The sequence below is a fragment of the Acanthopagrus latus genome, chromosome 5 (genome assembly GCF_904848185.1).
Source record: "Acanthopagrus latus isolate v.2019 chromosome 5, fAcaLat1.1, whole genome shotgun sequence".
NCBI lineage: Eukaryota > Metazoa > Chordata > Actinopteri > Spariformes > Sparidae > Acanthopagrus > Acanthopagrus latus.
The window spans coordinates 3,384,910-3,412,827 of record NC_051043.1 but is presented as its reverse complement, the minus strand read 5'-3'; the positions used below and the strand labels follow the sequence as shown (position 1 = coordinate 3,412,827).

Genomic DNA, 27,918 nt, shown 5'->3' with positions numbered 1-27,918 from the left:
AGCATGATAAATGTCTGCTCTGCAGCGGGGGTTAACCAACCAGTCAGTTATGTAATGGAAGCCATTACACACCTAAATGGGAATTAATTGCAACACCTATCACACTCATTAACATATGAAGTGTTTTACCATTGGCTTTTCCTCACAAAGCATCCAGATCTGCAGAATGAGACGTTATTTTGTTCGAGTCATTTCATGGAAACTCAACAGGTGGCATCCAGGCTCGCACAATCATTCAAGGCTAGCTGAATCAATTACAATACACCAGCAGCTCATCTCAGACCTGCATCCTGCTGCGGTTTTACTGCTGCAGCCTGTCGGGTTGGTGTCACACCCATGCAGATTGCCACTGCCTTGATGATGAGGCCAGCCTACTGTTTGTGGGGAGTTCAGTTCAGCACCCTGGCCAGCACCACCCTGGTGAGGGTGTCATCATCAAGTCCAGAAATCAACTTCAACTTAATGCCTAGCTTTGATGCTCTCTTATATCCTCACCCAATCCATAGATTATTATTAGAGCATTATTAGAGGACATGAGGCCTGTCTGGCCAGAGGCTTCCCCCCTCTGCCCACAACAGAGAGAGACCTGGATTAAGACCTCTGAGACTAATTCTTCATCACGTTACAATCCAGTAAATGAAAATATCTTAACACATAGAAATAGAAAAGCCTTTTACAGACGACTTGGCATAATACTAATTTAAGAAGTTTAGTGAAACAGAAGTCGGAACGCCAATCAACCTGTATGTGTTTCCCAACAGCATACTCTTTAGTAATCACTGATCTATTGAACTGCTGTTTTCTTTGAGATGAAATATGACAGAAATGACGCCGAACTCCTTTAGAAATGCGGTTCTGTAAGAGTACCGTGCTTGTCAGTCCTCACGGCCGACATACATGGAAGAAAATGGTTTAACGCCGTTTTTCTGAAATGAGACCTGGCAGCACATTCATTCTACAGAAAATCGACCGAGGAGCTCCTGACTGTGGTACAAGCTGCCGCCCTTCGCTCGAAGGCTGTGGAAACAACAGGCGGAGCAAACTGTGGAAGTTTGATTAAAAAAAAAATTGACATACACGCTTCTTTGCTTATGCCGAATTATAGGTTATGCTCTTTCGCTGCGTCTAAGATAGTGTAGAATATCCCGAACAGCTGAATCTTCGGCCGGAAAGCGAGGGATCTTAAATTGACAAATTTTTAGGCGGAGTTCGGCGTGTTGAGCTCGCGTAATGTCATAGAGCGGCATGTAAATAAGGGTTGGACTGGACTGTAAGGATATGGCCATTCGGTGATCTTTTTGGCGTACTTCCGTATGATATTATCCTCGCTGAAGATGAACAGAGAGCGGTTGACGGTGAGGCAGTTCTGCTTGACAGGGATGGGGTTGTAAATGGCCATGGTCCTGGCTCTCTGGGCCATCGTCTGCTTGTACATCCTCTGACCCCCCGGAGGGCCCGGCGGCCGGCTGGCCCCTCTGGCCGGGCCCGCGGGACAGCTGCCTCCATAGCGGCTGGACAGTTCGTCTTCAAAGCGAGCCATACTGGGATAGCACAGATTTTGCTGGAGAAACCAAAACTGACACTAGAAAAGAAATGGAGAAGAAGCATCACAACACACACTGTGTTCCCGTCCTCGAAGTCCTTTAGGTGCGTGTGTCGTCCACGAACAGAAGAGTCAGACATTCACAACACAACGAGACGGGCTCTTTATCTCGACGTTAGTCTGCTCTGTCCTCGTCTCCGCTGCTTCCCATGCTGTCTCTCTGCGCGACATGAAATTGTTGCTCAAAGTTTAGACGACCACATTCCATGATGCATCATTTTTCATGGGTGTTCCTCCTCCGACTGACTGCCCCGGTCCTCCGAAGGAGCTCAGACACCCTGGCATCAGCGCTTCAGGGCCATGCCACGGGATGCGCCTTCTGCCAAAACCCGTGTGGAAAACTGTCAGTTTAACACAACAGACCGCAGCAGACAAAAACACCGTCGACCGTCAGCGACAGGACTCGAGATGCGTTTCCCTCCAGAAAGCGCCCGCAAACATGCTCCGCGTCCCCAGAAGACCCGCGTCCACTGCGAGTCAAAGCCGGCTGGGTGTTCCGTCGCGGTCCAGGTGAAGAGCAGCGCTGCCCCGCTGCCCCTTGTGTCCCTGTCGTTCACCGGACAAATCGAGGCTGAGCAGCTTCTCCGTCAACTCTCTTAATGTCACTGTTGAGACACTTTCTCCACGGCTCCTCCGCCAGAGACACCCACGTGACCGACAAGATGCCAGCCAGTGGCTCCACCTGGACCGGCCCTGTTTCCATGGCAACAGGGAGGAGAGCGCGCCACACCGGGATCAAGTGAGAAGTCGAGACTTCCGTGATCACTCATTGATAAATAATAATAATAATAATAATAATAATAATAATAATAATAATAATAATAATAATAAATGAATAAATAAAAGCGAAAGCCAATTTAGAACTAGGCACTGTCGCAACATGCCTGTTCTAGACGTTTCAGTCATATTTACTCATGTTCAAACCGAGGCAAACAACGTGTATTTAAATAACGATAAAAACAATGGGTAGAGATAGAAAAGGGCTTAGTAATTACTTTTACTTCTACTATATATATATATATATGCTTTTGTGCGTGTGTGCGTCTCTAGATAGAGATATAGAAATATAGATATATTCACACATTCAAGTAGACAGTTCTTACCATTCACTTGGGGTGAATAGAAGAAGAAAGAGTGAGTAAGGAATGTGGTACATTTATGACTCTTGTTAACAGAGTGTAACACATAAAAAGGAGCATGCAAAATCCATGGTTGGAGGGACAAGACATGTCTCAACAGTTCTGTACCTTGTTTTCTTGACATGGTTCCACCTTAAGGTCAGAGGTGATTGGGTCTATGTATTTCTGTGCACTCCAAACAGCCAGTCAACTTAACCATCAAAATGCTTATGAGGGATCTTTTTTCTTCCTATGTTCACTTCTTTTTTAAGAAATAATATCAGATGGAGAATGTAGAAGAAAAATTAGTGTTATTTCACATTTGTCTCAAAAAAAAAAAAATCTGACAAAATCAGTCATTTCAGAAAATGGTGGGGACATGTCCCTAGGGTTCTGGGTGAAAGTGACACCTATGGTTCCTGGATAGGTGTGGAGGAACTTGACTGGACTGCACAGAACCCTGGCCTCAACCTCATCCATCACCTTTTGGGATGAGCAGTTTGAGCCAACCATAATAAACCAGACAACAAGATGCTTTAAAAATGTGTTTAATCACTAGTTTGACATGTAGTAAAAAGCACATTCATAGACGAGGTCAGACTACCAAAAATATCATTTCACTTCATTATTAGACGAATAAAACACATTGTATTAATGAAAGAGTCCATGTTAAATCATCTGACTGTTGGCTCTTTAAAACTAGTTAAACTGAGTGTTCTTCATATAGAAAAGTAACCTTGTTAAGATATAAATAAATCCTGTCGGTGTTTTCCTAATAAAGCATCATTCTTTTACGTGGAAGCTGGTTCAGAAGGCAGTGTTTCTGACGTTAGGGAGGTCACAGAATGTGTCCAGACAGACATTGGTCATCAGTTTTCTATCTGCTAGCAGCTGAGTGGCGACACTTCACAGAACCACAGTGGCAGCTGAAGAACTTGCTCTTCACCTTCCAGTAGTGATCGCCATAGTCGAACCTGGTGTGGAAGACATCCCAGTACAGCATTTTAACTTTATTTCAACAATTTTAACTGAAAATGGAACAGGAAAATTAAGACAGTGGACAGCGCTGAGGTCGTTTTTCCACCACTCACCCAATCTGGTCTCCAGCTTTGATGGGCCTGCAGGAGAACAAGGCTATCCTGGGGAAGCGTAGATCCTGGTGCATGGTGAACACCCTCACAGCCAGCGCATTGGGCTCACACAGATGGTTGATGAAGCGGCCGATGTTGCCAAAGAGCCTTGCATCAATACAGTGTACCTCCTCCACCTGCACAGCACGATAAAACAGGAGTCCCAGTCACATCTTCTCTTTAGATTCACCTCGCAATGCCCTTAAGTCTGATTGAGAAAGGTTTCCTCAAGAAGTACAGCTCAAGAGAGTGAAATTCCAGAGCTGAATTCTCTTTCCATTTTCACAGAAGAGCAATAGAAAGCAACCTGACTTGAAACATCACAAACTGTCATGGATCATCATGGCCCAGGACAGGAAGGCTCTACAGCGGCTGATTAAAACTAACCAAAACATCACAGGTACCGTCTACAGAGCATCAGTGACATCAGTGAAGTGAGACGTCTGCACAGAGCCCAGAGGATACTAACAGACAACACCCACCCAGACACAGTCTGTTCTCCTCCACCTTCAGCTGCCCAGCAATAGAAGAAAAAGTATCCATTGCCAATATGGAGCAGCTTCATTCTGAAGATCTTCAACACTCCACCATTAAAACAGATCATCTTTTTTGTGTAGAATGACAAATGAATGAACCTTGAAAAACTCTTTATCACTACAGCAAGTTTGACAGGGAAATAAACACCAGCAGGGAGACCGTCAGGCAAGTTGTCAACAAGCCAACACTATGAGCTATATAAAGTTTGAGAAAATCTGCACAAAGTGAGATGAGCGTCATCGATGGCGCTACTATGCAAAACTGCAGGCTGAAGTTGAAGCAGGAACAGCGCTGTAAACTGTGCTTTAGGTAGAATTATAGAAATGGGGTATAAAAACCAACTGGGGAGGCATGACAGAGACAGTTTAAGAATCACAACCCTAATTTATATAGCCGCACACTACTCTGAATGGGAATAAATAAATACACAGTTTGTGTTTCATTATGACACCTGAATGAGTCAAAGCTGAGACGTGGTGTCAGGATAATTCCATGAGCCACTCGTCCACCATGCTACAATCAGCAAGCTGTCGCCATAACATCCACACCAGTATGTAAAACCATGAGACAGGAAAGACAGTGCATTGCATACAGAGCAGTGTATGAGAGAGCAACTCTGCAGCACCACCTTTTGACCAATATCAATGTTTGCCTCACAGCCCAGTCTGTTAGGTATGACAGATGATTGGACGTAAGAATAATCAGTTTTTCTTAAATGCTTGCCATTAACGCTTGAGAATGCACTAAATTACGCTTATCTGGTTTATATTTAATATGATGTGCTCGGCACATGTATACAAAACCATGTATGGGCACACTTGGATGTGAAATAGTATAATACATTAATTAATGGAAGTTTTTGTGCTCTGACAGAAGTAATTTAACAGCATCACACAATTTTGGCTGATTTAATTCATTACACAATACATTAAGCTAGGGATGCACAATATACATTTTTTCAGCCAGTAATTATAATTATCTGCTCCTCTTGGCCAATACCGATGCGATATCCAATATCCTGGATATTAAAGTATACATTTTACAACCTGAAACTCAATGGCCTTAGCTTACTTTCTGTGATAAACATGTACAAACAAAAAAAAAAAAAATAACACACAAGCTACTATACCCTACACATTTATATCCTACGTATAGTCTTCAGGTCAGTTTGACCCACATACACAGACACAAACATAAGACAAAAAACGTTGTTATCGCTATTGTTTGAAATTAAGATAATGACAATTCATGTTAATGGTTTATAAAGTAAAATCTTATTTCAGCATTGTTTTTAAAACCCTAAATATGTCCCAGATCAATTTGACCTGAGGGACACCAGATGGTCCAAAAGGTGAGACAATACAAGTGTTAAAAAAGCTCATAACCTGTAGTTTAATCACACCTGACACACCATAAGAAAGGCTAAAATGTAGCGAGTAAAGATAAAGAAAGCAATTTGCCTTCATGTTCTTGGTTCCATTTACACTGGTAAATAGACGATGATATACATTTCCAAACATTGGGCTAAGAATTTACTGGTAAAAGCCATAGGATATATTTGAAAATTGATATCAGATCATTCAAGTGAAGATGGTTTTGATCAGAAAATTGTTTGTTTTTTGTAAACACCCTGTAAAGAAAATGTCCATGACTCATGGATCCTTAGGGCAAGCAGAGTCAGACTCTGATTTTGAACACATTTACTCTAATGATGATATCTGAAAAGCAAAATGTCACAGTAGTTCTAGCAGCTGTCAACAATGCTGAAAATCAGTTTAGCCTTCAAAATAAAGTGTTCGCAGGAATGATTCTGTTATAAACGAGCCCTGGTTGATGCGGTCGCTGGTGACATTTAAAACTCAGATGTGACAAGAGAAAGCATTCTCAAGCATTCTGTCTGCAGAGAGCTGGACCCTTTAACGGCAGATCATTTCCTTCTCTCAAGCCACATAATGACGTTCAGTCTCAGAACCAGCATGCATGGTTACGTAGACCAACTTAAAAAATTCATGAAAACCAGTTGAGTCACCTTGTTGTCGAGGGTGAAGAGGAAAGAGTCATTCTCCCTTTTGTCGGCCTCTGCATCAGTGATGATCTCCCCGACATACCTGTTGAAGCATTAGGAGGGAAAGAGCTCAGAGCGCAGCTTCTCTTCAATATTTCATGCTGTAAAAAACTGAATACAGCCATTTCTCTCATGACAGCCTGTCCTCACTCGCAAATGAATGTTCCTTGAGGGATATCCTGCATGGCCCTCACTCCCCAGCCCATCTTCTGGGTCCTGAAGAGCTGCAGCCGAGCTCTGAAACAACGACAAGGCAATTATTTCATCCAGCAGCTGACAGAATGGCAGGAACATTAAGGCAAAAATGACACAGATTTTATTTGAGAGAACACAGTTTCAAGAGTGAAATCGGGGAGCTTTCAACTAAAACTGAAACTGTGAGGACTTCCAGTATGACTGCGAGCTATTCACGCTAAAACCCTGCTCCGTTAAAATCCCGATATCAAATACAGAACTGCACCTGAGTGTAGACGACCTTCGGTCTTGAAGCAGCAATGCCAAATCTTGGAAAATCGAGCAGAGATAGAGGGAAAACACAGACGCAAGTCAAGTTAACTGACTTCATGCCGCAAAGCATGGGACCTAAAGCTAAGAGGCTAACGTTGGCACAGTGACCCCTGAAGAAAGCAGCAGCGAGCTCACAGGGACTTAAGTGGAGATATAGGTGGCAATAAACAGCTTCAATCCAAGTTCTCAACCAGACTTAATGGGATTCTGACTGATATTGAAGAAACTAGGAAAGAACTGGCTGACTGCACTGAAAGGATAGCACAAGCAGAGGTGTGTTTATCAACTGTGGAGGACGAACACTCTGAGCTACAATAAATGGTTAAAGCACTGAAGAAAAGAAACAAAGTTCTGGGGCGGCTGTTGATCAGGTCGCCCAGTAATCGGAAGATCACTAGTTCGAATCCCTGCCCCCCCTTGCTGCATGTCAAAGTGTCCTTGAGCGATACACTCAACCCCAAATTGCTCCTGAGTTTATGAATTTGTAAGTCGCTTTGGACAAATGTGTCCGCTAAATGCTCTAATATGGAAAGGTCGATAAGGAGACTTCATGGTATATAGTTTGGAATGTCTGAAAAGGTAGAACTTAAATGTATTCCCTGGAACTGCAGAGGTTTACAAAAAACTACGACAATCAAAGAGGTTATGAATTCACGGAATGACACGATTCAAAAACATTTTTTTCCGCAGGAGACAGGGAGGACAATGTAAGAATTAGAAGGAGGTGGCAGGAAGCACTTATGCAGCACCATTTACAACACAAGCAAGGGGAGTTATGACACTTAACCACCAATCAGTTCTCTTTCAAGCTTCTGATATAATCAAGGATAAATTTGGTATGTATCAGATCATCCAGGGATTGCTGCTCTCAGTAAACTTGAATTTGGTGAATTTATAGGGCCCCAATACAAACAAGCTCTTTTTTTTTTTTTTTTTACAAATGTATTCCTCAGACTTGCATCCCTCCCAGGAGAGTATATAATCGCAGGGGACTGGAAGTGTACGCTCGATCCAGTCAGGGACAGATCTACAGGTATTGATCAAACTCATACTAGAAAAAGAACAAACAATCCTCATTTCATTAAAGAGTTAAATCTGTCAGATATCTGGAGACACTTGAAACCTTACAATGTCGCGTACTGCGCAAACTACTTTTTAATCTCTGCATCATTAGTTTAAAAAATACAGGACTGTTACTATGGGAGTATATTAATGTCAGACCACAGTCTGTGCTGTCTGATATACACAGATGGGAACCTTATTAGAGAGCCACCTTGATGGAATCTGAATTAGAAATGGATACAAGACGAAGAATTTGTAGTGTACATGGGGACAGAAAGAGATTATTTTAAGTATGACACACCACAGAAAACAAGCATCAAGTGAGATGTTTTCAAAGCCTTTCAGAGGAGACACATAATTAGTTATAAATCATCCAAATCTCGGGAGTTTTGCCAGAAACTATCGGCAGCTAGGCAAGCATCAAGTAGGCTGAGCCAAACATTCTACGAGCAAGGGGAAAACCTCTCGCATGGCAGATCAAACAGTTATCCTTTTAAGCCCCAAGCCAATTTTCTAGGGTCAGGGTTAGGTGTTAGGGTTAAAACTGGGGGACCTTGGGTAATAATGGCAATACAATAACAGACCCTGCTGAAATAAATAGGGAATTCAGGAAATATTGTGAAAATCTATATGAATCCCAGATCAAATATGACCCCCCAGGCCCAAAAACATGTCTGGGTAAGCTGATTATTCTAATTATTTCTGAAGAATTTGCTAAGAAGCTAGAGGCAGATCTTAAGGAGGTGGAAACAGGCATTGCTATTGACAGCATGACAGCAGGAAAATCAGCAGGACCAGACGGAATCCCAATAGACCCCTATAAAAAAAAAAAACAAGATTACTTAAACCACTACTAGAAATGTTTTTGGAAGCATTCTGTAATAGTAGTCTACCCAGATCAATGACTGGTGGGTTAATAACATTACTGAAAAAAATGTGTGTAAAGTTTTAGCAAGACAGCTACAAGAAAGATCACCCAGTGTAATACAAAGGGATCAAATTCGGCTCTTCCTTGTCGCCAAGGGTTCCACAATGTTAATAAGGCCCTTAATATTATTCAAAGCTTGGAGGACACTTCAGATAAGGCCCTCCTATCTCTATATGCTGAGAAGGCTTTTAATAAAGTGGAATGGTCCGACCTTTTTAATACTTTGGAAAAATTAGGATATGGGACTACATTTATAAAGTGGGTTCAACTACTGTACTTAAAATCCTGCAGCAAAAATACGAAATAACAACTGGTCAGACAGAAGATAAACTTTCCCTCTATCCAGATGAAGTTATCTTGTTTACCTCGCACCTTGAAAAAAAAATCCCTGATCTGCTACAGTTAATAAAATCATTTGATGCCATGTTAGGATATGCAATTAATAACACTAAGTACTCAGTTCTATTACTCAATGAATAGGAAATAGAAAACCCACCTACAGAATCTTTTAAAGCGGTAGACCAATTTACATATTTAGACATACATATTGGATCTGAACTAGCTTGGAGTGTCAAACGCTACGAGCCTAAGTTTGCCCCCAACCCTGTTAGACAATTTGTCTTCTTTGAAAAAACAAACTACAACTCCTATTGTTAAAAATATCATCAAGCTGTGGTTTGAAGTGAAAAAACCTATTAATGAACCTAATGTATCGTCTCAGAGCAGTCCCATTTGGGGAAACCAACACTTTACTCCAGGGAGAGCAGATGCTGTATTTAAAAACATGGGCATCAAAGGGATTAGAAAAGATTCAGGACTTGTAGCTGACCAATTCAGACAATATGATGACATTTGTAGATATAGATACATAGATAAAAAAAATATATATAATAATCAATTAATAAATAATTAATTCCTCCAACTCAGAAATTTCATTAGAATGAGTCAAAATGGTCTTAGAACCAAACCCTTAACATCCAGCTTGGAAAAACTGATGTCTAAGGAGAGTTTAAGCTTTAAGGTTGGAGTGGAGACCTGGGAAAAGAGATCTCCACAGAGGACTGGGTGTCACTATGCTCCAAGGCTCACTCCCTTAGTCAACACAAGACTAAAGTTGTTACAGTATAAATAGACAATGAAAACAAATGTCACACCAGCTAAATTAAATAAATACGGTAACATTCCAGATTTATGTACCAAATGTATGAAGGAAAAGTGACGCCATTTCACTGTTTCACAGCTTTTTGGGAAGAAATTTTAAAAACTATAGAAACAATTATCTCAGGAGATCATTTGATGAACCCAGTTTTTTTAAATTCTAGGACTCTACCCGATATGATATGTGTCTTTTGCATACTAAGAAATTAATTCCATTGTCTTGGGAAAAGGCCAGAAGACCAAGTGTCAGATCAGGTTAGGCAAGTGTGTGGAGTTATCAGATGAGGTGGACTAAGTACTGGTTAATGTAAACCTGGTAATGAGACTAATGAGATTTCAGACCGTAGATGGTGAGGTTACAATTTGTTACATAATTTTCAGCTTGTGTAAATGTTTCTGTCTGAGAGGGTATTTATTTTTGTTCTTTTATTCTTTTCCCTTTCTTTCCAAGTATAAATGTGCTCAGTGTCTGGTCTCTGGAAGTAGCCCAGCCTCTTGTGTGTTTGCTTTATGCTTGGATATTAACACTTAATAACAGTGATGGAATAAGAGTCCAGTCAGTCAGCCTGGCCATGCCGTACTTATAATATATTTTTTTTTATAAACATCAATATACATATTTATGTCCAACATTGTATTTAATGTCATGTCATTGTCCGTAACCGCTTATCCCTTTCCATGGGGTCACGGGGTGTTGCTGCTGGAGTCAATCCCAGCCTTGTCTCAGGGCGAGGGCAGGGTACTCCCTGGACAAGTCGCCAGCTCATCGCAGGGCCCTCACTGATGAGCAATGTGGGGTTCAGTATCTTGCTCAAAGACACTTCGACATGCAGCTCAACCTTGCCTGGAGCCGGGATTTGAACTAGCAACCTTTCGATCACTAGTCGACCTGCTCTACCCGCTGAGCTACAGCCGCCCCACATTGTATTTAATCTTTATCTTAATTTTTCTTTGATTGTATTTCTTTTTACAAAAATATTTATACATTGCTTGTTTTTATCCTTTTTGATTTGTTTAAAAGGGGCTACATTAAAAAAAAAAAAAAAAGTTTGATGGATTGAATGACAAAGTGGAATAGGTCACCTCAGTCCATTCTGGACCACTCTGTTCCTGCAGGTCCTCCAGCAGGAGCAGGCGTGGTTGCACTCAAACAACACTGGGGGCTCCCGCTGACAGAAGTCCAGGGGTAGTCGACCCTCCTGCATAACAGAGACATGTTACAAACTGCTTACATGGATCAAAACAGTTTCTGTTTAGACACGTTTATTTGAGTCTTTATTTGTAGCCATAAAAAATAGGAAAATAACATTTAGGCAAGGATACGTGTACTCTGATTTGTAAGACAACAAAACGTGAAACAACAAAATACTGCGGTCAGAACTAGACAAAGATCAGAAGGAATTTGAAGACATTCTCAAAAGTAAACATGCATGTGAGCAAGTGGAAGTGACTGTAAAAAAATAACAGTGGACACTGCACGTGTTACATTGTTAAATGTAAAGCATCCTAAGAAAACACGACAGAATGTATCATCCAGTTTAAATCTATTTGCATTTTGTGTGATTGCGAGTGTGTGTGTCTCAACTTACGCTATCATACCAACATCGCAGACTGAGCTGACCACACACACAGGTACTGGATAAGCAGTCATCTGTGCAGCTGCAGTGCTGAAATACACAATCAGTGAGTCATTATAATACCTCTTTCACCCTGGATAAAAAAAACCCCACTAACAGTCGCTAACATCTGGCTTTAGTCTCTAATGTAAATGAGTACAATCAGCATCCTGTCCCACGTCAAATGAGACTGCAGTTTTGATCCGCTGTCATTAGAAAACACAACCCCCCACGTGGACACCCTACATTTCACCCCTGCTGTTAGGCGTGCTGAAGTTAAGGTGGCTGGCTTGTTAATGTCTTAAATCTGTCTCTGTTCAATCACCCCTCAAACATCCTTCAGTTGCCTCAGAGTTTGAAAGAAAAGTAAAAGATATAAGAAAAGTTGACCAATGCCGCCTTGTCACTGGCTTCCGTGTCACTTCATGAGTCTTGCCAGCTGCCTGATCGGTACTGCACATGTGCAACAATCAACAGAGATGAGAAAAGACGCACAGCATCTCACTCTTTAGCAACTTCCATCATCACCTCCAGGAAAAAAACCCTACAATTTGTCTAATACAGAATGTTAATGATTCAGACTTATCAAACAAATTCAGCATCATCTGGATGTAGTCTGATGAGGTGTATCATCTTTTGTTTCATACGATTCTGTGTTTTCCATCATGTACATGATGATGAATGGGACATCCAAGAGAAAAAAAACAGAAAGGTAATGGTACAGGAATTGCCTATTTTTAGTGGGATTATCTGCATGTAGATACCATCTTTGGTGTAAAAATGCTGTAAGTCAGGTATTATGGCATTTTGTAGCTCTGATTTGTGCCAGGAAGCCAACACATTTATTCAAAGCACATAACTGAAATGAAAATGGCCAAAAGACATTCAACCAAATATTAGAATTACTGTATCTGGCAGATTTGGTGACATTTTCAGAAAATTAATAATAAATTAATTACTGAACCAAACTTTTCTGAGTAGTAAGTAGTTTGTGTTCCACTCATTCATCACACAAACTGAAGACTGGAATGTTCTTTACAAGTGGATGGAGACGTTTGACCATGATTGTACACCAATAAGATCTGTGGCACTCTCATTATTACTACACAGAACAAAATTATGTTGCCACAAAGTGATAACAAGTGCAGATGTGAATTTTTGAAAATGACAGATTCTTTGTTCTGCTAAGAAACACTTAGCAATTACTTCCTGTTATTAGTTTGAGTACTGTAAATATTCAGCAACAACTATTTAAATTAATGAACATTGCCAAGTATCAATGTGTCTTGGAAGTTCAGGACAAATTCAATCCAGACTCAAACTCAATTCAGTGAAAACTAAGTGATTGGTGAGGTTCAGAATACACATGCAAGCAATCACTAAAATGGTGAAATTTGGCTCAGAGGGCTAAACTTAAAAAGTATTTGGAGAACAGGTGTAGGATTTTGCAGAGTCTCATGAATTAAATGGAAATGTCAAACTTTTGACCGCAACCGTGTGTGTGTGTGTGAGAGTATATACATGTGGACCACTCCTGTCTGAGTAATATATATACAGTTGTGTTCAAAATAAAGGTGTTTAAAGAAGATACTAAAGCTCAAAATCCTGATTTCCATACACACAAATGCACTGAGAACACTGCACATTCTATCCCTAATCAAAACATAAAGAACAATGTATCAAATGTGTTACTTTACAGAAAGTGAAGATACAGATATCAGGTTATTCAAAAAAATGTTTGAAGATGTATAACCACTGTTTCTGAGAACTGCTTCACAGCTGTGTTACATGGGGCTGACCCACTTCTGGCACCTGTAAACAGGTATTCCAGCCAAGGGAGATTGGACTAAATTCCACAATTCCTCTGCATTTCTTGGTTTTGCCTCAGAAACAGCATTTTTGATGTCACCCGCAAGTTTTCTATTGGATTACAGTGCGGGGATTGGGCTGGCCACTCCATAATGTTAATCTTGTTGGTCTGCAACCAAGATGCTGCTCGCTTACTGTGTTTGGGGTTGCCATCTTGCTGAAACACCCATTTCAAGGGCATTTCCTCTTCAGCATCAGGCAACATGACCTCTTCAAATATTATGCTGTATTCAAACTGATCCATGATGCCTGGTATGCGATAAGACACCATGGTATGACAAACATCCCCATATCATGATGCTTGCGCCACCATGTTCACTGTCTTCCCTGTGTACTGTGGCTTGAATGCAGTGTTTGGGGGTCATCTGAAGGTAGGTAGGTACATACAAACGTAGGTACATATGTAGGTACAAACATACAGTGTGTGATACACACACAATACTTTGTGATGATACATTCACTGTTGTTTTGACTCTGTACATGGGATGTGTTGACAATAAGAAAAAAATACAGAATATGATCACACTTATTCTTTCATACACACAGATACTTAGTGTTCACAGAAATTCAACTCTCACCTGTAAGTGAGTGATGTCCTTGTCTATGTTCAGTGGGGAGGTGACACAGCTGTCTGGTATGTATTTAAAGTTTTCTGGACACGGCTCATTGTCGACACCATTAACACAGGTGATAGGAACGGCCTCGTACCCCCGAGAGATGTCCCTAAGAGAGGGACAAATTATGATTTTAAAACATAATTCATATGTGTATTGTAAAAAATGATCTACACATGCATAACTGTCCATATCAAGAGAGGACCAGAGTAAGTTGTATAGGAGAGCTGACATCTGTGTAAGTACAATTACAGCTGCAACACATAATCGATTATTTCTTTAAGTAATATTTTGAGCAGAAATGACAAATTTCAAATATTTTTTCTCAAGAGAAAGAGAGCAACAAGGAGCATGACAGTGGACTCACGGTACATTCATTGGGTGAGCAGAAACACCACTCCAAGTGAATGTTGCTCTGTGTCTGCCGGATAAGCAACAACATGACTAACACATTAGCCGCATCTTTAACGAAGTTGGTACAATTGCAAAATTGTGTGATGTTCAGCTCAGTGTGGAGTGTTCAAACTAAAACTGATAAATGCAGCTTTAATTTGGTGCAAAAGTTTTTAAAACCAGATTGAAAATAAACCTAGCAATCGATTTGGATATATATTAAATATTTTGTTTCTAATTCTGTGAAGGTAGTTAACACTCTCTTGATTACATCATTTAGAATCTGGACACAAAAAACAGCCTTGTTCGTATTATGTAATGTGATCACACTCTATTTTGTTGTTTCATGAGCAAGAAAGGTAGAATTGTCTCAGCCCAGAGGAGCAGTGCCAACACAAATGCATATATAGATACAGTCTTATATGTACATGTAATATTAAAACATAAACATTATTATTGTTATATAATATTATTATACAGCCCAGCCAACACAGCCACACACACACAAAGCAGTATTGCTGTCTACCTGCTGAGCAGTCTCTCTCCCTGACAGTCCCTTCCTCTCCTGGCGTCAGTCAGCTTCTTGTTGGTGTTGAGGGCCGTCCACACCTTGGAGCCATAGACACAGCAGTCCGACACCTCCTCTCCCTCCCGGTTTCTCTGATTGACGTCAGCTCCACGAGACAGAAACAACCTGCAGATGGAGGAAGTTTAGGCAAGACGTCTGTAAACTAGGGCTGAAAATCTTTTTGACACACAACAAATGGAAAATATGATGTACCGGTGTATCAAGGGACTGACCGATATGAGAGTGTTCAAGCTAAAACCAATATCTTTTAGACATTACCATGTAGTTAATAAACTCTATAGCCAATAGTATGTAGACATTTCAACAAAGTTTTCTGACACTTGTACATTTCAGCCATATGTGTTTTTAAACACCATGACATGAAAAAAATTGTCTGAACTTCTCCAAAACTTTAAAATATATGGCAGGTGGACTGATGCTGCAGGAATAAACAGTGAAGTGATTTTTTTCAGACATTTTGTCTAATGATAAGTCCATTGTTATGAGGAACACATATAAACTAAGAGCAGTGGTTGTTCAGATTAAGGAGGCTTACAGATCTGAAATTTTGTGCCAACTTGGCAAGAATGACTTTTACAGACCCCCACAATGTGATCTGACTCCTCAATTTGAGAAGAAATTTAATAATCACAGGTACTTACAGATGGACAGTTTGATCCTCATTTAGAGTCATGTAAGCTCTGTATTATGATGAAGACCTTCTGCTGAAACACATATGTTTCAACACAGGTAGTGGATGTGGTTGAGGTCTGGGCTCTGTGTAGGCCAGTCAATTTGGTGGGGGACTGTCTTATGGAACTAGTTTGTGGACAGAAGCACTGTTAAAGTGGGTCCTCTTCCAGAGAGTTCACCATGTTGCACTGCCATGTTTCTACATTAACCCAGAACGGATAAACCAAACACTGACTCTAGAGTGGGCTTTTTGCGTTAAGTGGCAACCATAGGGATTGGATGCAGTCTACAACAACACCACTAGTGACACAAAATCCAACACACTTGATGTTTAAAACATCCAAAAAAGCAGTTTTGCAAGTGTTTTATGTGGGAGGAAATGATGGGATGAAATGATGAATCAGTGTCACTACAAGGGAACACTTTAGTAGTAGTAGTTTTTTTTTTTTTAAATGCAATTTTTAAATGAAATTTGATGTATTTTAATGTAATTTGTGTGTTCCTGTAAAGCACTGTGAGTTGCCTTGTGTCTGAATTGTGCTATACAAATAAACTTGCCACGCCTAGAGGCACGTCAGCAAATAATGAAGCATCTTCGTTTGGTTGTGTGATCAGTCAAAAGTAGTGTATTCATTTACTCCAACACACAGCAAATACATCACATGATGTACTGTGCTGTAAAACTGTGTCCTTTGGACTGATGGATTGTTTTGATGGCTAGATTTACTGAAGTTATAAAAGGATTATTGCTGTGGATTTATCAATTGTTTAGTCTATAGAGTGTAAAGATTAAAACCTTAGAAGATGTCTTCAGATTGATTTTTGCATGATCAACAGTCAAAATCCAAAGATTAGCTCAATGACAATAGGGACCTTCAAATTTGTGTGAAATTCATCTCTTTTCTCCTTTTTTCAAGTATTTTTTTGACCTTTAATGGCTTTGATAGTTTAGGAGAAGAGGTGACAGGGAGCGACACGCAGCAAAGGGACCCAGTCAGGGAGTCGAAATTGGGTCTTCTGCAGCAAGCAATTTTTACTCATTTTTAATGTGTGACCCCTTCTTTGAGCATGTGCCTCGATCTGCACGCCCCCCTCCCTTTAAAATGTCTTAACCCACCCTTCTTTGCATATTACGGTCTGTGTAGCCCAAGTGAACGTTGATCCTAGACGATACTCACATCACACACTCCAGGTGGTTCTCTCTGGCAGCGACATGTAGTGGTGTGTCACCGTGGACGTTGACAGCATTGAGGTCACATCGGGCTTCCAGTAGAGCCTGGGCGATGTCATCACAGCCCGACAGAGCCGCCCAGTGCAGACAGACATTCTCTTCCTAATCAAGAAGTAGATAAAAGGTCAGCACTGACACCATGTTCTGACAGAAGCAGAGCAGGCTTCCAACAGTGCAGGCTAAAGAGAGAGACACGCCAGGTTATCCAGTGCTGGCAGGCCCAACCCACCGACCAATAACATTGAGTCTCATTGCCAGGTCATCGAATACCAACTATCTTTCTCAAGATCACTAACGTTACATTTAAGAGATCCACTTGTGCAGAACATGTGTAACATGTCTGTCTTCAGTTCCCATTATTTCTAAAGCTCTCGTGCTTCTCTGATGAATGAGTGGGACACAAACTACTTTGTCACAAAAACATTCATGAACTTTGGTTCTGTAAAGATTTCTTTTTTAATAAGTCTAAAAAAAATCTGTTTGCATGAAACTTTTTTGTGCAAGGCCTAACATTATATTTGCTCACATGACTTGGAATTATCTTTTAGGAATAAGTTAATAAAAAATTACTTTTTGAAAGAAATATCTTACTTGGACCAAAAGGCATTATGACATAATGCTTATCACAATGATTCAATTATGAAATACTGTGATATCTTTCAATATCATTCTTGTCCTCGTAAGAAACACCACCAAATTTATCTTGACTTAAAACGCATGGTCTTCTTCTTTTTTTTTTATCTCAAGGTGACTGAGCACCCGCGGGCCTTTCCAGTGTACTGTATTTAATTTTCACTTAGTAGCCAAGTAAAAACAATATGATGCATCTCATGAGATCACACTCGACAGAGAGCTGACCCTGATGAGCTGCAAAGCTGTATGAAGTGTTAAAACAGAGAGTTGCGGCATGCGCGGTACAGATGTAAAGTGAGCAGCGAGTCGTGTGCGCTGACCTTGTCTCTGATGTTCACATCGGCCCCTCTGGACAGAAGCAGGTGAACCAGCTCCTTGTGCTTATACTCTGTGGCCCAGGTGATGGGAGTCCATCCCCCATCATCCTGTACACACACACACACACACACACACACAGACTGTGTGATTTACATTCACACACTACATGAGCAGTTAGCTGCAGTTAGTAAATGTGTCTTTACCTGACAGTTGATGTATTTGGATGCCTTGGAAAGTAGATGATGGGCTATGTCATAATGTCCCAGTTTAGCTGCCAGATGCAGACAGGTGAAACCCATGATATCCTGGGATGACAACATGATTCACAATGAACAACACTGTGCTACTGCCACCACTGTTTAACTCTAAAAGACAGGGCATTGGGTTATTCATTAGCCTCTGCACTCCATGATTACAAACTCTTAAAGAGGACACTGGAACATACATAATGAAGGGAGACGTGTCTAACAGTTCAGGAATGTTCCGTACTTAATCGTTTCCCACCCTCAAGAGCCTGGTCTGGGCTTAGAGTCTGAGAGGTTAATTAAGATTTGTGCTTTTATTAGAATTCTGACACGACTGTATTGGTACTTGCACCAACTATATTATAGTAGAAGTTTTGTTTTGTCATGTAAAAAACTAATCTATTTCTTGGGGGAAATCAGATGACAAAAAGATCTGATCAAATGGAGCTGTGTCAGTAGAGGTTAGCAGATCTGGCACAATCAAAAAAAAAAAAACTGTACAGCTGTCAGTGACTTGTCAACATGGCAGCAGTGGACTGTGACAGAAATAAAAAAGGAATGTTTTGACATGAATTTAGACACTAGAAAACACCTTTCTAAAATAAGTAGCAGTAACTAAGTAACTAAGCAGTTCATATGACAGGCAGTCTAGGGGATACAAAAGTGTCAAAGATAGTCAGCAAGAGAACATTATAACTAATAGCAGCTGGTGAACAACCACAGAACTACAGAAAACATGGCAGGAGAAATTTCTAGTTTGTTGTCGTTCTGTAATTCTTGTCACTTCTGCGGCGGGTCTACTAGTGTGGCACTGGAGGACAGCCCAGAACTGGCACTCTTGTCATCCAGCCGACTAACGTTGCCAGGACCACAAAAAAATCTGTTATTATTTCCTAACTATATCATCAATGGCTTGTCTGGTGTTAATGTGCTGGACTTGTGTTTTTCTCATGGTTGGTTTTGTAAAAACAACCAGGCGGATGCAGAGCTGATGCAGCAGATAATGAGCTGCAGCTGCACCACCACCAAATCAGAAGTACGAAAAACAAAGCATCAATTTTGTTTTTTTGTATCACATTCATAAAAAGACCATTTGAAAAACAACTAATTTTCTGATTTTTAATTTTAATCTGATATCAAAAAAAAACAAATGATACATGGACCTTTCAAATCTTCTGACCAAACCAGAGATGGTGATTGATACCAGGTTTAAAAATACCTGAATTCCTCTTTAACTAGTCTTTCTGCAGGTTGAGCTGGTGCAGACTTTTTAGAGGGACCTTTTACATTTTAAAAAGTACTCAATCGCTAAAACTAACAATCTGTTTTTCAGAAGATCATCATATTATCGATGCAATGATTTTAAAAATAGTAGTAGAAATAGACTGAACAGTGGCAGCAGTTGACTGAGTAATGTATGGAAAAGCAGAATTGGACAAATGCACAGGTTGTCAGGACAAGTTGAATGAGATGATGAGACTGAGTGAGTGCATGCTGACCCACCTTGTGGCTGACAGATGCTCCAGCTCTCAGCAGGTACTTCACTGTGTCCAGGTGGTTGCCTTCACAGGCTGCCATCAGTGGAGTTCTCTGTTCCTCATCAAACATGTCCAGATTGGCTCCAGCCTGTGTGTACACACACACACACACACACACACACACACACACAGCATCCTGACATCACTAAGACATACATAACAGGATTTTTCATTTTTCATGCACCACTTGGCGATGCCTCGGCCAGCCTCAGTCCTTCTCCTGGATGCACAACACTTTACATGTATTTCATATAATTTCCTTGTATCATATTTTCTGTCAATTAAGTTAGTAAACTTTGATTTCGTTGTTCTGTTCTGTACATGCGACCTCTATTGCATGCCTGTCCGTCCTGGGAGTGGGATCCTTCTTCTGTGGCTCTGCCTGAAGTTTCTTGCATCTTTTTTTCTCCTGTTAAAAGTTATTTTGTCAATATGGCAAGTTTTGTTGGTCACTGTACAGGTTGTAAAGCTCACTGAGGCGAGGCGATGCGATTGTGATTTTGGGTAAATACAATGTAAATACAATTTATTTGGTTTGAGTTATTTCCATAACATCACCCACTGATGCTAACTGCGACTTTACAATGTGAGCAGATTTCTTTAGCCCGCAATCGGTCATCTCTGCTGCTAAAGAGGACAGAGCAAGAGACATTTGCTGAGTGTTGTGTGGGAAGGGCCGGGCAGAGCAGGAGCAGCTCTGGAGGAGAGAGTCAGGTAACGAGCCAGTGCTTACAGGTCTAAAGGAATAAACACCTCCAATCACATCAGATTCTCCTCTGATCCAGAGTCAAGAGCTCAGACATTATCTTATAACTTTTGGGAATAAAATAGGATTTATCTTCACTCCCATTCATCAACATGACTGCAGCGGAGAGGTCGACTTCACTGTTTAGTGTTTACGTTCTGTAATGTTTACTACTGAAATACTGACATTAGTAACAGGAGGTGAAAATTGCACTGCTGAAGAAAAGCCATCTGAATTGACTCGGGCACAAACGTTCACAGACAAGGTCATATTCATGTTGCTTACTCTCAGACATTTGGAATAATGTAAGAACCCAACTCAACAAAATATGTAACAAATGTCTCATTGTTTTTATCCTTAAATATTATAAATGTATCTTCAATATCACTAAGCCATCTATTATTACTAATAGATAAACAAATTAATTCAATAAAAGGCATGAAACCATGACTTTAATTTACTTATCTTGATTCACTGTTGCTTAAATTACAATGCTATATTTTCAAGAAAGTTGATAAATTGCTTGTAACCCAAGGCTAAGGCAGACCCAAAGCTATATCACTGAGAATCTGTGATGGACAGCATCTAAGATTCCACAGCCCCCGAGGTGAAGCTACAGTCTCCTCACCTGGACCAACATGTGGCAGACCTCATGGTGACCCTCAGCAGCTGCTGCGTGAAGAGGGGTGCGTCTGTTCTGGCCCTCCATCAAAAAGTTGGGGTCCTTCCCATCAACTGCAATGTACAAAGTTTGGTATATCACTGTGACAATACATAAAAAACATACACACAGTTATTGCAACTGAAGTCTCTTTATGTCACATAACATGGGTAACTGGGGTTACCTAGGAGATGAATGACCTTCTGGAGCTCTCCCTGTTTTGCTGAGATGTACAGCTGTCTGGTGGGGTACTTCACTTTCTTTGGTTTTAGGCTAAAACGAATAAAGGTCTTGATCAATCAGTTATATCAAAGTGCAGACTGTGCACGGTTTTTCAAAACATTTCACGGTTAATCTTACTTCTCATCATCCAATGCCATCAGGATGCTCTCCAGAGACTCCTTAGGTAGTCTATCTGTAGCACACACAGCCTCGAACTTTAACCTGGAGACAGAAAACAAGCGGAAAACTTTTATTTGGATGAAGTTGTAAAAAATTGGAATGATCATGTAATTGTTGATAGGTTGAATGTGATTCCAAGAGGTGAGTAGTGTCTGCATCTTTCCTCTATAAGATGAGATGACATAAGAAGCATCAGTCCCGAGTTACCTGCTAGGGCTCTCATCCTCTCTGCTCCTCTGTGGTTCACTGGTCTTCTTAGCTCGGAGTACCTGTGGAACGGCAGGAATGGTTGGTACAGACGGCAGTGTGGCCACAGTGGGCACGGCAGGTAGCGATGGCCCAGGGTTTGATCTGGGCACGGAGGGCGACTGATCAGCCATCGGCACGGTGACCTCCTTCGCCCCGCTGGCATCCTCTCCGCAGTGAGGGCAAAACTTGAGATCTTTCAAGATGGAGGCACAGTCCCGGTGGAAGCGGTGGGAGATGCTGCCGTACGGCCTACACTCCATGAAGGTGCCCTGTGGGACGGACCAGGAGAACACTGAGGTTTCACAAAGTATCTGATCTGACCATCTCAACTTACTTTTCTACTATAAACCTGCAGTGTGGAACTTTCTGACAGTGAAAGTAATTACACAAGCACTGTCGACATGCGTATGACCCCATCAGCCCCTGCACACTCCTTGCTCTATCACTATGGTGGCTCCATATGTTGGCTCTTGCAAACCAGTCTTTGCTGTGACATAAAATGCATCGCTACTGGTGTACCAGTGTAGCATAATAGCCTCAGCTTCCAGATTTTAAAACTCTGGTATACTGTGAAATACAGAGATGTTTCTGGCAGTTATAGCCTAAACTCGATGGCAAGGGCTTGTGCTACATCAGTAAATAAGAAATTCCCAAATGCAGTTGCACATTTTCTTCTTCCATCCCTCTTCAGCAGGGAGTATGCACAGACTGTAGGTCTATGCTACATGTCCGTAGAATCAATCCATTTACAGTACATCCTCTGGACAATAATAAAAAAAGACCTGCTTAATATTATGTAATATCGATACAACAGCTCTGACTCATCAAGGCACAGACACAAGACTTCTGGGGGTGTCCTGTGGTGTCTACACATAACGCTAAAGTACTCGAACCAGTTACTGTAGTTCTCTCAGTAGGTAATGCTGTAACACAAAAAGTTACTTTTTAATGCCAGTAATCTCATAATGTAACAAGTTTCTTTCCAAAGTAACAGGGCCCAACACCAAATACAGGTAGTCCTTGTTGGGAACCATGTCTTCAGAATATAAGTGAGGATGAAGAGGAGAGAAAAACATAAGTAGAAGAAGCTGGAGACAGAAAATAAAGAAGTGGAGATGAGGGAGACAGCCAAGGAAATAAGTAAGAAAGAAGAGACTGAAAGATTAGAAACACAGAGAGGTTAAAAAGGAGGCAGCGAACATAGAGCAGGCAAAGGAGGAGGAGGACAGACAATGAATGTGAAGCAAAAGCAATAAAAGGCAGAAGGAAATAGGAGAAAGGGAAATAGAGGATGATATCATAACAATATTCCTTCCTCAATAAAGTGTGAAATCTGACCACATCGAGTACAGTATAGTACACTACAGCATAATGTCGGGCCTCAGTGTTTCTACAGTGTCAGGGTGCTTTGTCCTCCCTCACCGCTCTGCAGAAGAGTCCACAGCCAGGGCAGCACTGGTGCTTAACCATGCCGGCCCGGTGGTCCTCACACAGAACCAGCAGATGGACCGTGTTGGAGGGTCGCATCATTTCATGCTTCATCACTCGCCTTTGGCAACGACTCAGCTGTGAAGAGAAAATCACGTAGGTGTTCACAAAAATAACCTCCCACACTGTTATAACATTAAAACCAGCAGCGTTCTAATAAAGTTGGTGCTTTGGGACCCCTAACAATCTTACTTAACAAAGGATGTTAAATATATTCTAATCTGATTATATCCTTTAAGTTTTTTTGTTTTGCTTACAGAGCTATTTTTGGATTCCAAATGATATGCAGGTTTAGTTTATGGGTCACTCTGAACCCAAATCCCCCTAAAAAAAGGGCTTTAAAGAGCAATTTGACACTAAATCACATTGCGTGCTCTCTGTGGTGTCGTGCTGAGGGTCACTTTCACATGTGTATCACATCTGTAATGTGGTTCACTTGGTTAACTCAGCTCCATATGGAAAAACCTGGAAAACCTGTCCAAGCTTTTTTCTTGTTGTTAATTCACAAACACAGGAGAGAAAAGTCGCGAATTTTTAGGAATTCAGATCATCTTTACCATTCCATCTGTGCTTTCCATGGCCATGCACATCTGATCCAGTGTAGACAAGCTTCCACCACTGTGGGGAGTCTCCATCCGGCAGCAGCACAGCGGTAACTCCTCAGCCAGGTCTGATTCTGTCACCTCAGCATCCCCTGCCACACCTGCACACACATTTACCATCACTTCACTAGACCTCACCCCAAGAAACGGATCTGTGTGGGCTTTGAAAATTCTTTAGAATCAAAGGGGTCATAATGAGCTCTGTGATCTCAGATAACGCTTATGAAGGCAAATCAGCCAGTGAGCTGCTGTTCTCACCGGACAGGGGAGGTGAGAGCAGCTCCTCCTGAGCTTTCAAGTCCAGACAATCCAAAGTCAGCTCTGTGTATTCAACATGGCTGCCCTCTCCAGGCTCCCCCTTCATCACTGATTCATTTCTGGTGACTGGTGGCTCTGTAGCCTTGACAGGCTCTGGTAGAATCACTGATTTCTTATCTGCTGCAGTCGGGGTCTTCTCCACAGTGGCCTCTGGCTCCTCCTTCTGATTGAAAAAGGAATAACAGGAATAACACATACACACACACACACACACACACACACACACACACATATATATATATATTACACAGGAGCAATTAAGTTATGGATGTGACAGAACTAGATTGATCCTTCACTGGAACACATTTTGGTTGCCACAAAGTGATAAATAGTGGGGATATGAACTTTTTAAACTGACAGATTGTTTGTTTTAGAAAAAAAAAAAGAAAGAAAGAAAGAAAAGACTTCCTGTTGACAAAAAGACAGATGGTTGCTAGGAAAACCCTGACCCTAACAATCCCATTTAAAAACCTCCAGGGTTACCTTCAGCCTACAGAATACAGCATCAACATATTTTACATGCACAAAATTGCTACATAACACAATAAAGAGGACAATTTTTCATTGTCATCGTGGTAAGAACATGCTGCTATATGAACTTATTTTGGATTCAGGAGAGACGAAGTGTTACAAACACAGGTACTGTGTAAAACATGCCGAGCAGTTGTTGTAACTTCTGGAGGAAACACAACCAACATCCCATCCATCACCAGCTGCAATACAACCATAAAGACCTACATGAACAATTCAAAACTAACGTTAGCCATCATTAACTGTATTGTTAATAATATGCAAACTTCAATATGTGTTTATTCATTGCAAGTTATATCGTGTTATCACACATTGCAGATATTCCTCATATTGTGCAGGCTTACAATAAAGTGAAGGCAAAGACCCAGAAAGTAGACACTGACACTTTAAGCAAATAAATAGACCTGCCTTCTCCTGATGTTTAAGGGCCTTGACCTTCTTCTTGGGGACCAGGTTATACATCCCCATCTTCCTCTTCTTCCTCTTCACAGCTAAGAAGAGCACATAGTGAGGTTAGATGGAGGCCACAAGTCACCACAAGATAATTACCTTGGAGAATACATGTTCCATCATGGCCAAGGATCATCACTGCATGGAAAACTTATTACAGAAGTAATGATTTTATCAATCAACGGAACGCTGACATTAAAAGGGCTGAAATACTCAGATTATAAAGGAACAATGTATGTTTAGTTAGAGCCTAAATAAAGAGCATTTTATCAAAGCATTAGAACATCAAAAAGCTGTATGTGCTTTTGAAACAGAAAATTCTGATATATCTTTTTTTTAACTACCCTCCTTAGATTAATAAATATGAGGCCGGTGATTGCAACTTACACACAGAATTGGGTGAAACGTACAACCTACAACATGTTTCTCCTCAGGTACCTTTCAAAGTTAATAAAAATAATAGAAGTAGCAAAAGAAAGGCTCAACGGACCTGACTGAGGTTTGGAGACAGCTCTCATCTCCTTGCCTTTCTGACTGGGATGACGCACCACATTAGCTGCTGGTCCAGACTTCAGTGATTCTGTCTGGCCAGACTTTGGTTCCTTCCTTCCAAGAGGCTTTCCAGGACCCTAAACAACACAGTTAGGGATGCACATTTTAGCAATCTCTAATCTCTCTCAGAGCGGGCTACAATAGGAGTTAAAAGGACGGATCAAGTAAACACCAAGTTACTTGATTGAAACTTAACAATGCCCAATTAAATCCAACCTATATTGATCCTACTAAATGGCTAAAATGCATTAATATCAGTTTGTGCAGAACATCCTTTTGTATTTCTAAATGAAAAATTACTTGTATTTTAATCAAAAGATACATGTTGAAATACTTGTTCCCATCTCTGACTATCAATAAATACATTCTTAATCAGTTAAATTCTTAACACTATTAAATTATTAATCACTAACATCTCTAAACACATTACACTAGATTATGAAATACGGTATATTCATTGAATACATTAGAAGGGAGAAGGCCAGAACAAACCAGACTTACATTTAACTTCATATGTGCAGAATATGTATACGCATGTATACATAAATGATATGTATATAATATACTTATTAAAACATTATTATTTTTAAAGCATCAATATTTGGCATCAGTGTATTTACAACTTAGTGCAATTGGAAACTATAATGTAACATATATTACTGTACTGGTCATTTGTCCCACCCCTACTTTTTTATGTGCAGTATACTGGAGGCATGCTGTTAGAGCTGCAATTAAAAACAAAAAATTTTTTAATTGTTTTTTGTAATTTATGTGATTCACATCCTTTAATGCAAATATGTTCAGGTTTCCGTCTTCCTCTATTACAGCAAATTGATTATCTTTGGATTTTGGACAAAACACAGCTGAGGGTGGCATCTTGGGTTTTGGGAAGCACTAATTGATATTGTTAAATGTTCTATTATTTTACAGAAAAAACACCTACTGGATTAATCAAGGAAATAATCGACAGATTTCTCATGACACTGAAAATGACGTTGGATATTAAAAATGATCTGAATAGTTTTTGTAAACAGTACATCCATGTGTGTTGATTAGAAGACTTGCCTGTGCTGTGGCCGCTGCTGTGCCGGGTACAGAGCCTGGTTTGGGGGGAAGCTCTGCTGAGCTCCAGGCTGCAGCGGTCTGCCTCTCTCTAGCAGGTGGAGCGGGCAGCCCACCAGGTGAGCCCTGCTGCAACAGGCTGCCAGCAGATGCCAGCGGTTTCCCAGAAGCTGCTCCTGGCCGTTTGCTGCGGAGAGCTCCATCACTGCTGGCTATAGGGGAGCTGTGGAAGGGAGTTATCTTTACTTTGGGCCTCTGACCACTCTGTGCAGCTTGTCCCTTGGCACCCACGGGCGACCCAGAGGAGGGACTGGTGGCTCCACTGGGATCCATTCTATCCTGAGGGGCTGATGGCTGAAATCAGTCAGTTTGAAAAGACCTCAGCAGCACCTGAGAAGTTTACACAAGTTTCACTCCACTCACCAAAACATAAGTCTCAGTCTCAAAGTGAACAACTACACGACCAACTCTTTCTTTTACTCAACAGTTAGTGCATCCTCGCTGAAAAATGCACCAGAATGAAAGTTAGCGCATCTTTGCATGACAATGAGGCTAAAACAAGGACGGAAGGCAGAAGTGAGCCGAGCCCGGCGGAGCAGCAGCGTAAACACGGAGCCGTGTGAGACAAACAGGACGGAATGAGCACACAAACCGAAAGTTAAAAAGAGGCCATGGTGAAAACATTGAAGCGGCACAAGTTTCATCCGTCCCAACAACAGTCGATAGTTGAGTGTCTCCGGGCGGACATGGGGAGGGTTGAGACCGGAAAATGAGAGTTTCCACTTCCGCTCTACGGGACTCGAGCACGTGACGCTCTGCTGCTGCTTTGTTTCTCTGGGACACAGAGGCAGTTAACACCTGGGCAGGTCCCAGCTGCTGACACCGCTCACTGCCCTCACAGTGTTACACCAGTGTCAGCTGAGAGGACTGCTACAGCTTTAAACGTCACCACTGGAATGTTTTCGCGGGTTAAATAATGGGATTAAAGCGAAAACGGAAATGGTTAGCAGTGAATCCTCTTGGTCCCCCCTG

At 41.1% G+C, this 27,918-nt stretch overlaps 2 protein-coding genes across 11 annotated transcripts in view; both read right to left on the bottom strand.

Annotated features, from left to right (window-relative positions):
* cacna1ba (calcium channel, voltage-dependent, N type, alpha 1B subunit, a) overlaps positions 1–2,314 on the bottom strand; it is a 129,513-nt gene extending 127,199 nt beyond the window's left edge. For all 8 annotated transcript variants that reach the window (XM_037097238.1, XM_037097240.1, XM_037097241.1 and 5 more), the window contains exon 1: positions 1,281–2,314. In XM_037097238.1, the coding sequence (XP_036953133.1) occupies positions 1,281–1,540 (260 nt within the window). In that variant the 5' untranslated portion in view covers positions 1,541–2,314. The remainder of the gene's footprint in view (positions 1–1,280) is intronic.
* A 939-nt stretch (positions 2,315–3,253) lies between these two features.
* Positions 3,254–27,706, bottom strand: ehmt1a (euchromatic histone-lysine N-methyltransferase 1a). Of its 3 annotated transcripts, XM_037097247.1 has the most exons (24): positions 27,539–27,705; positions 27,310–27,387; positions 26,890–27,233; positions 25,763–25,901; positions 25,231–25,313; positions 24,232–24,454; positions 23,929–24,074; positions 23,306–23,449; positions 21,842–22,152; positions 21,593–21,676; positions 21,417–21,505; positions 21,200–21,306; positions 19,792–19,914; positions 18,247–18,348; positions 18,046–18,150; positions 17,040–17,194; positions 15,127–15,294; positions 14,172–14,316; positions 11,698–11,775; positions 11,192–11,307; positions 6,604–6,690; positions 6,418–6,496; positions 3,813–3,988; positions 3,254–3,695 (listed from the first exon to the last, which is right to left on the bottom strand). In XM_037097247.1, the coding sequence occupies exons 3-24, from the start codon at positions 27,217–27,219 to the stop codon at positions 3,599–3,601; spliced, it is 3,087 nt and encodes a 1,028-aa protein (XP_036953142.1). In that variant the 5' UTR covers positions 27,220–27,233; positions 27,310–27,387; positions 27,539–27,705; the 3' UTR covers positions 3,254–3,598. The 3 variants fall into 3 exon arrangements, with proteins under 3 accessions (XP_036953142.1, XP_036953144.1, XP_036953143.1); XM_037097249.1 differs by having other exon boundaries at positions 24,232–24,451; positions 27,310–27,706; XM_037097248.1 differs by lacking the exon at positions 27,310–27,387 and having other exon boundaries at positions 26,890–27,276.
* Positions 27,707–27,918: the final 212 nt, after the last annotated feature.

What these genes read in the sequence shown, in the direction of transcription:
- ehmt1a (XM_037097247.1), bottom strand. Translation starts at nt 27,219, where the DNA reads ATGGATCCCAGTGGAGCCACCAGTCCCTCCTCTGGGTCGCCCGTGGGT. An exon ending in GAGGATGAGAGCCCTAGCAG is followed by an intron (nt 21,677 to 21,841) that starts GTAACTCGGGAC and finishes TTCTGTCTCCAG; the next exon opens with GTTAAAGTTCGAGGCTGTGT. An exon ending in TCTTCACCCTCGACAACAAG is followed by an intron (nt 3,989 to 6,417) that starts GTGACTCAACTG and finishes CGTGCTGTGCAG; the next exon opens with GTGGAGGAGGTACACTGTAT.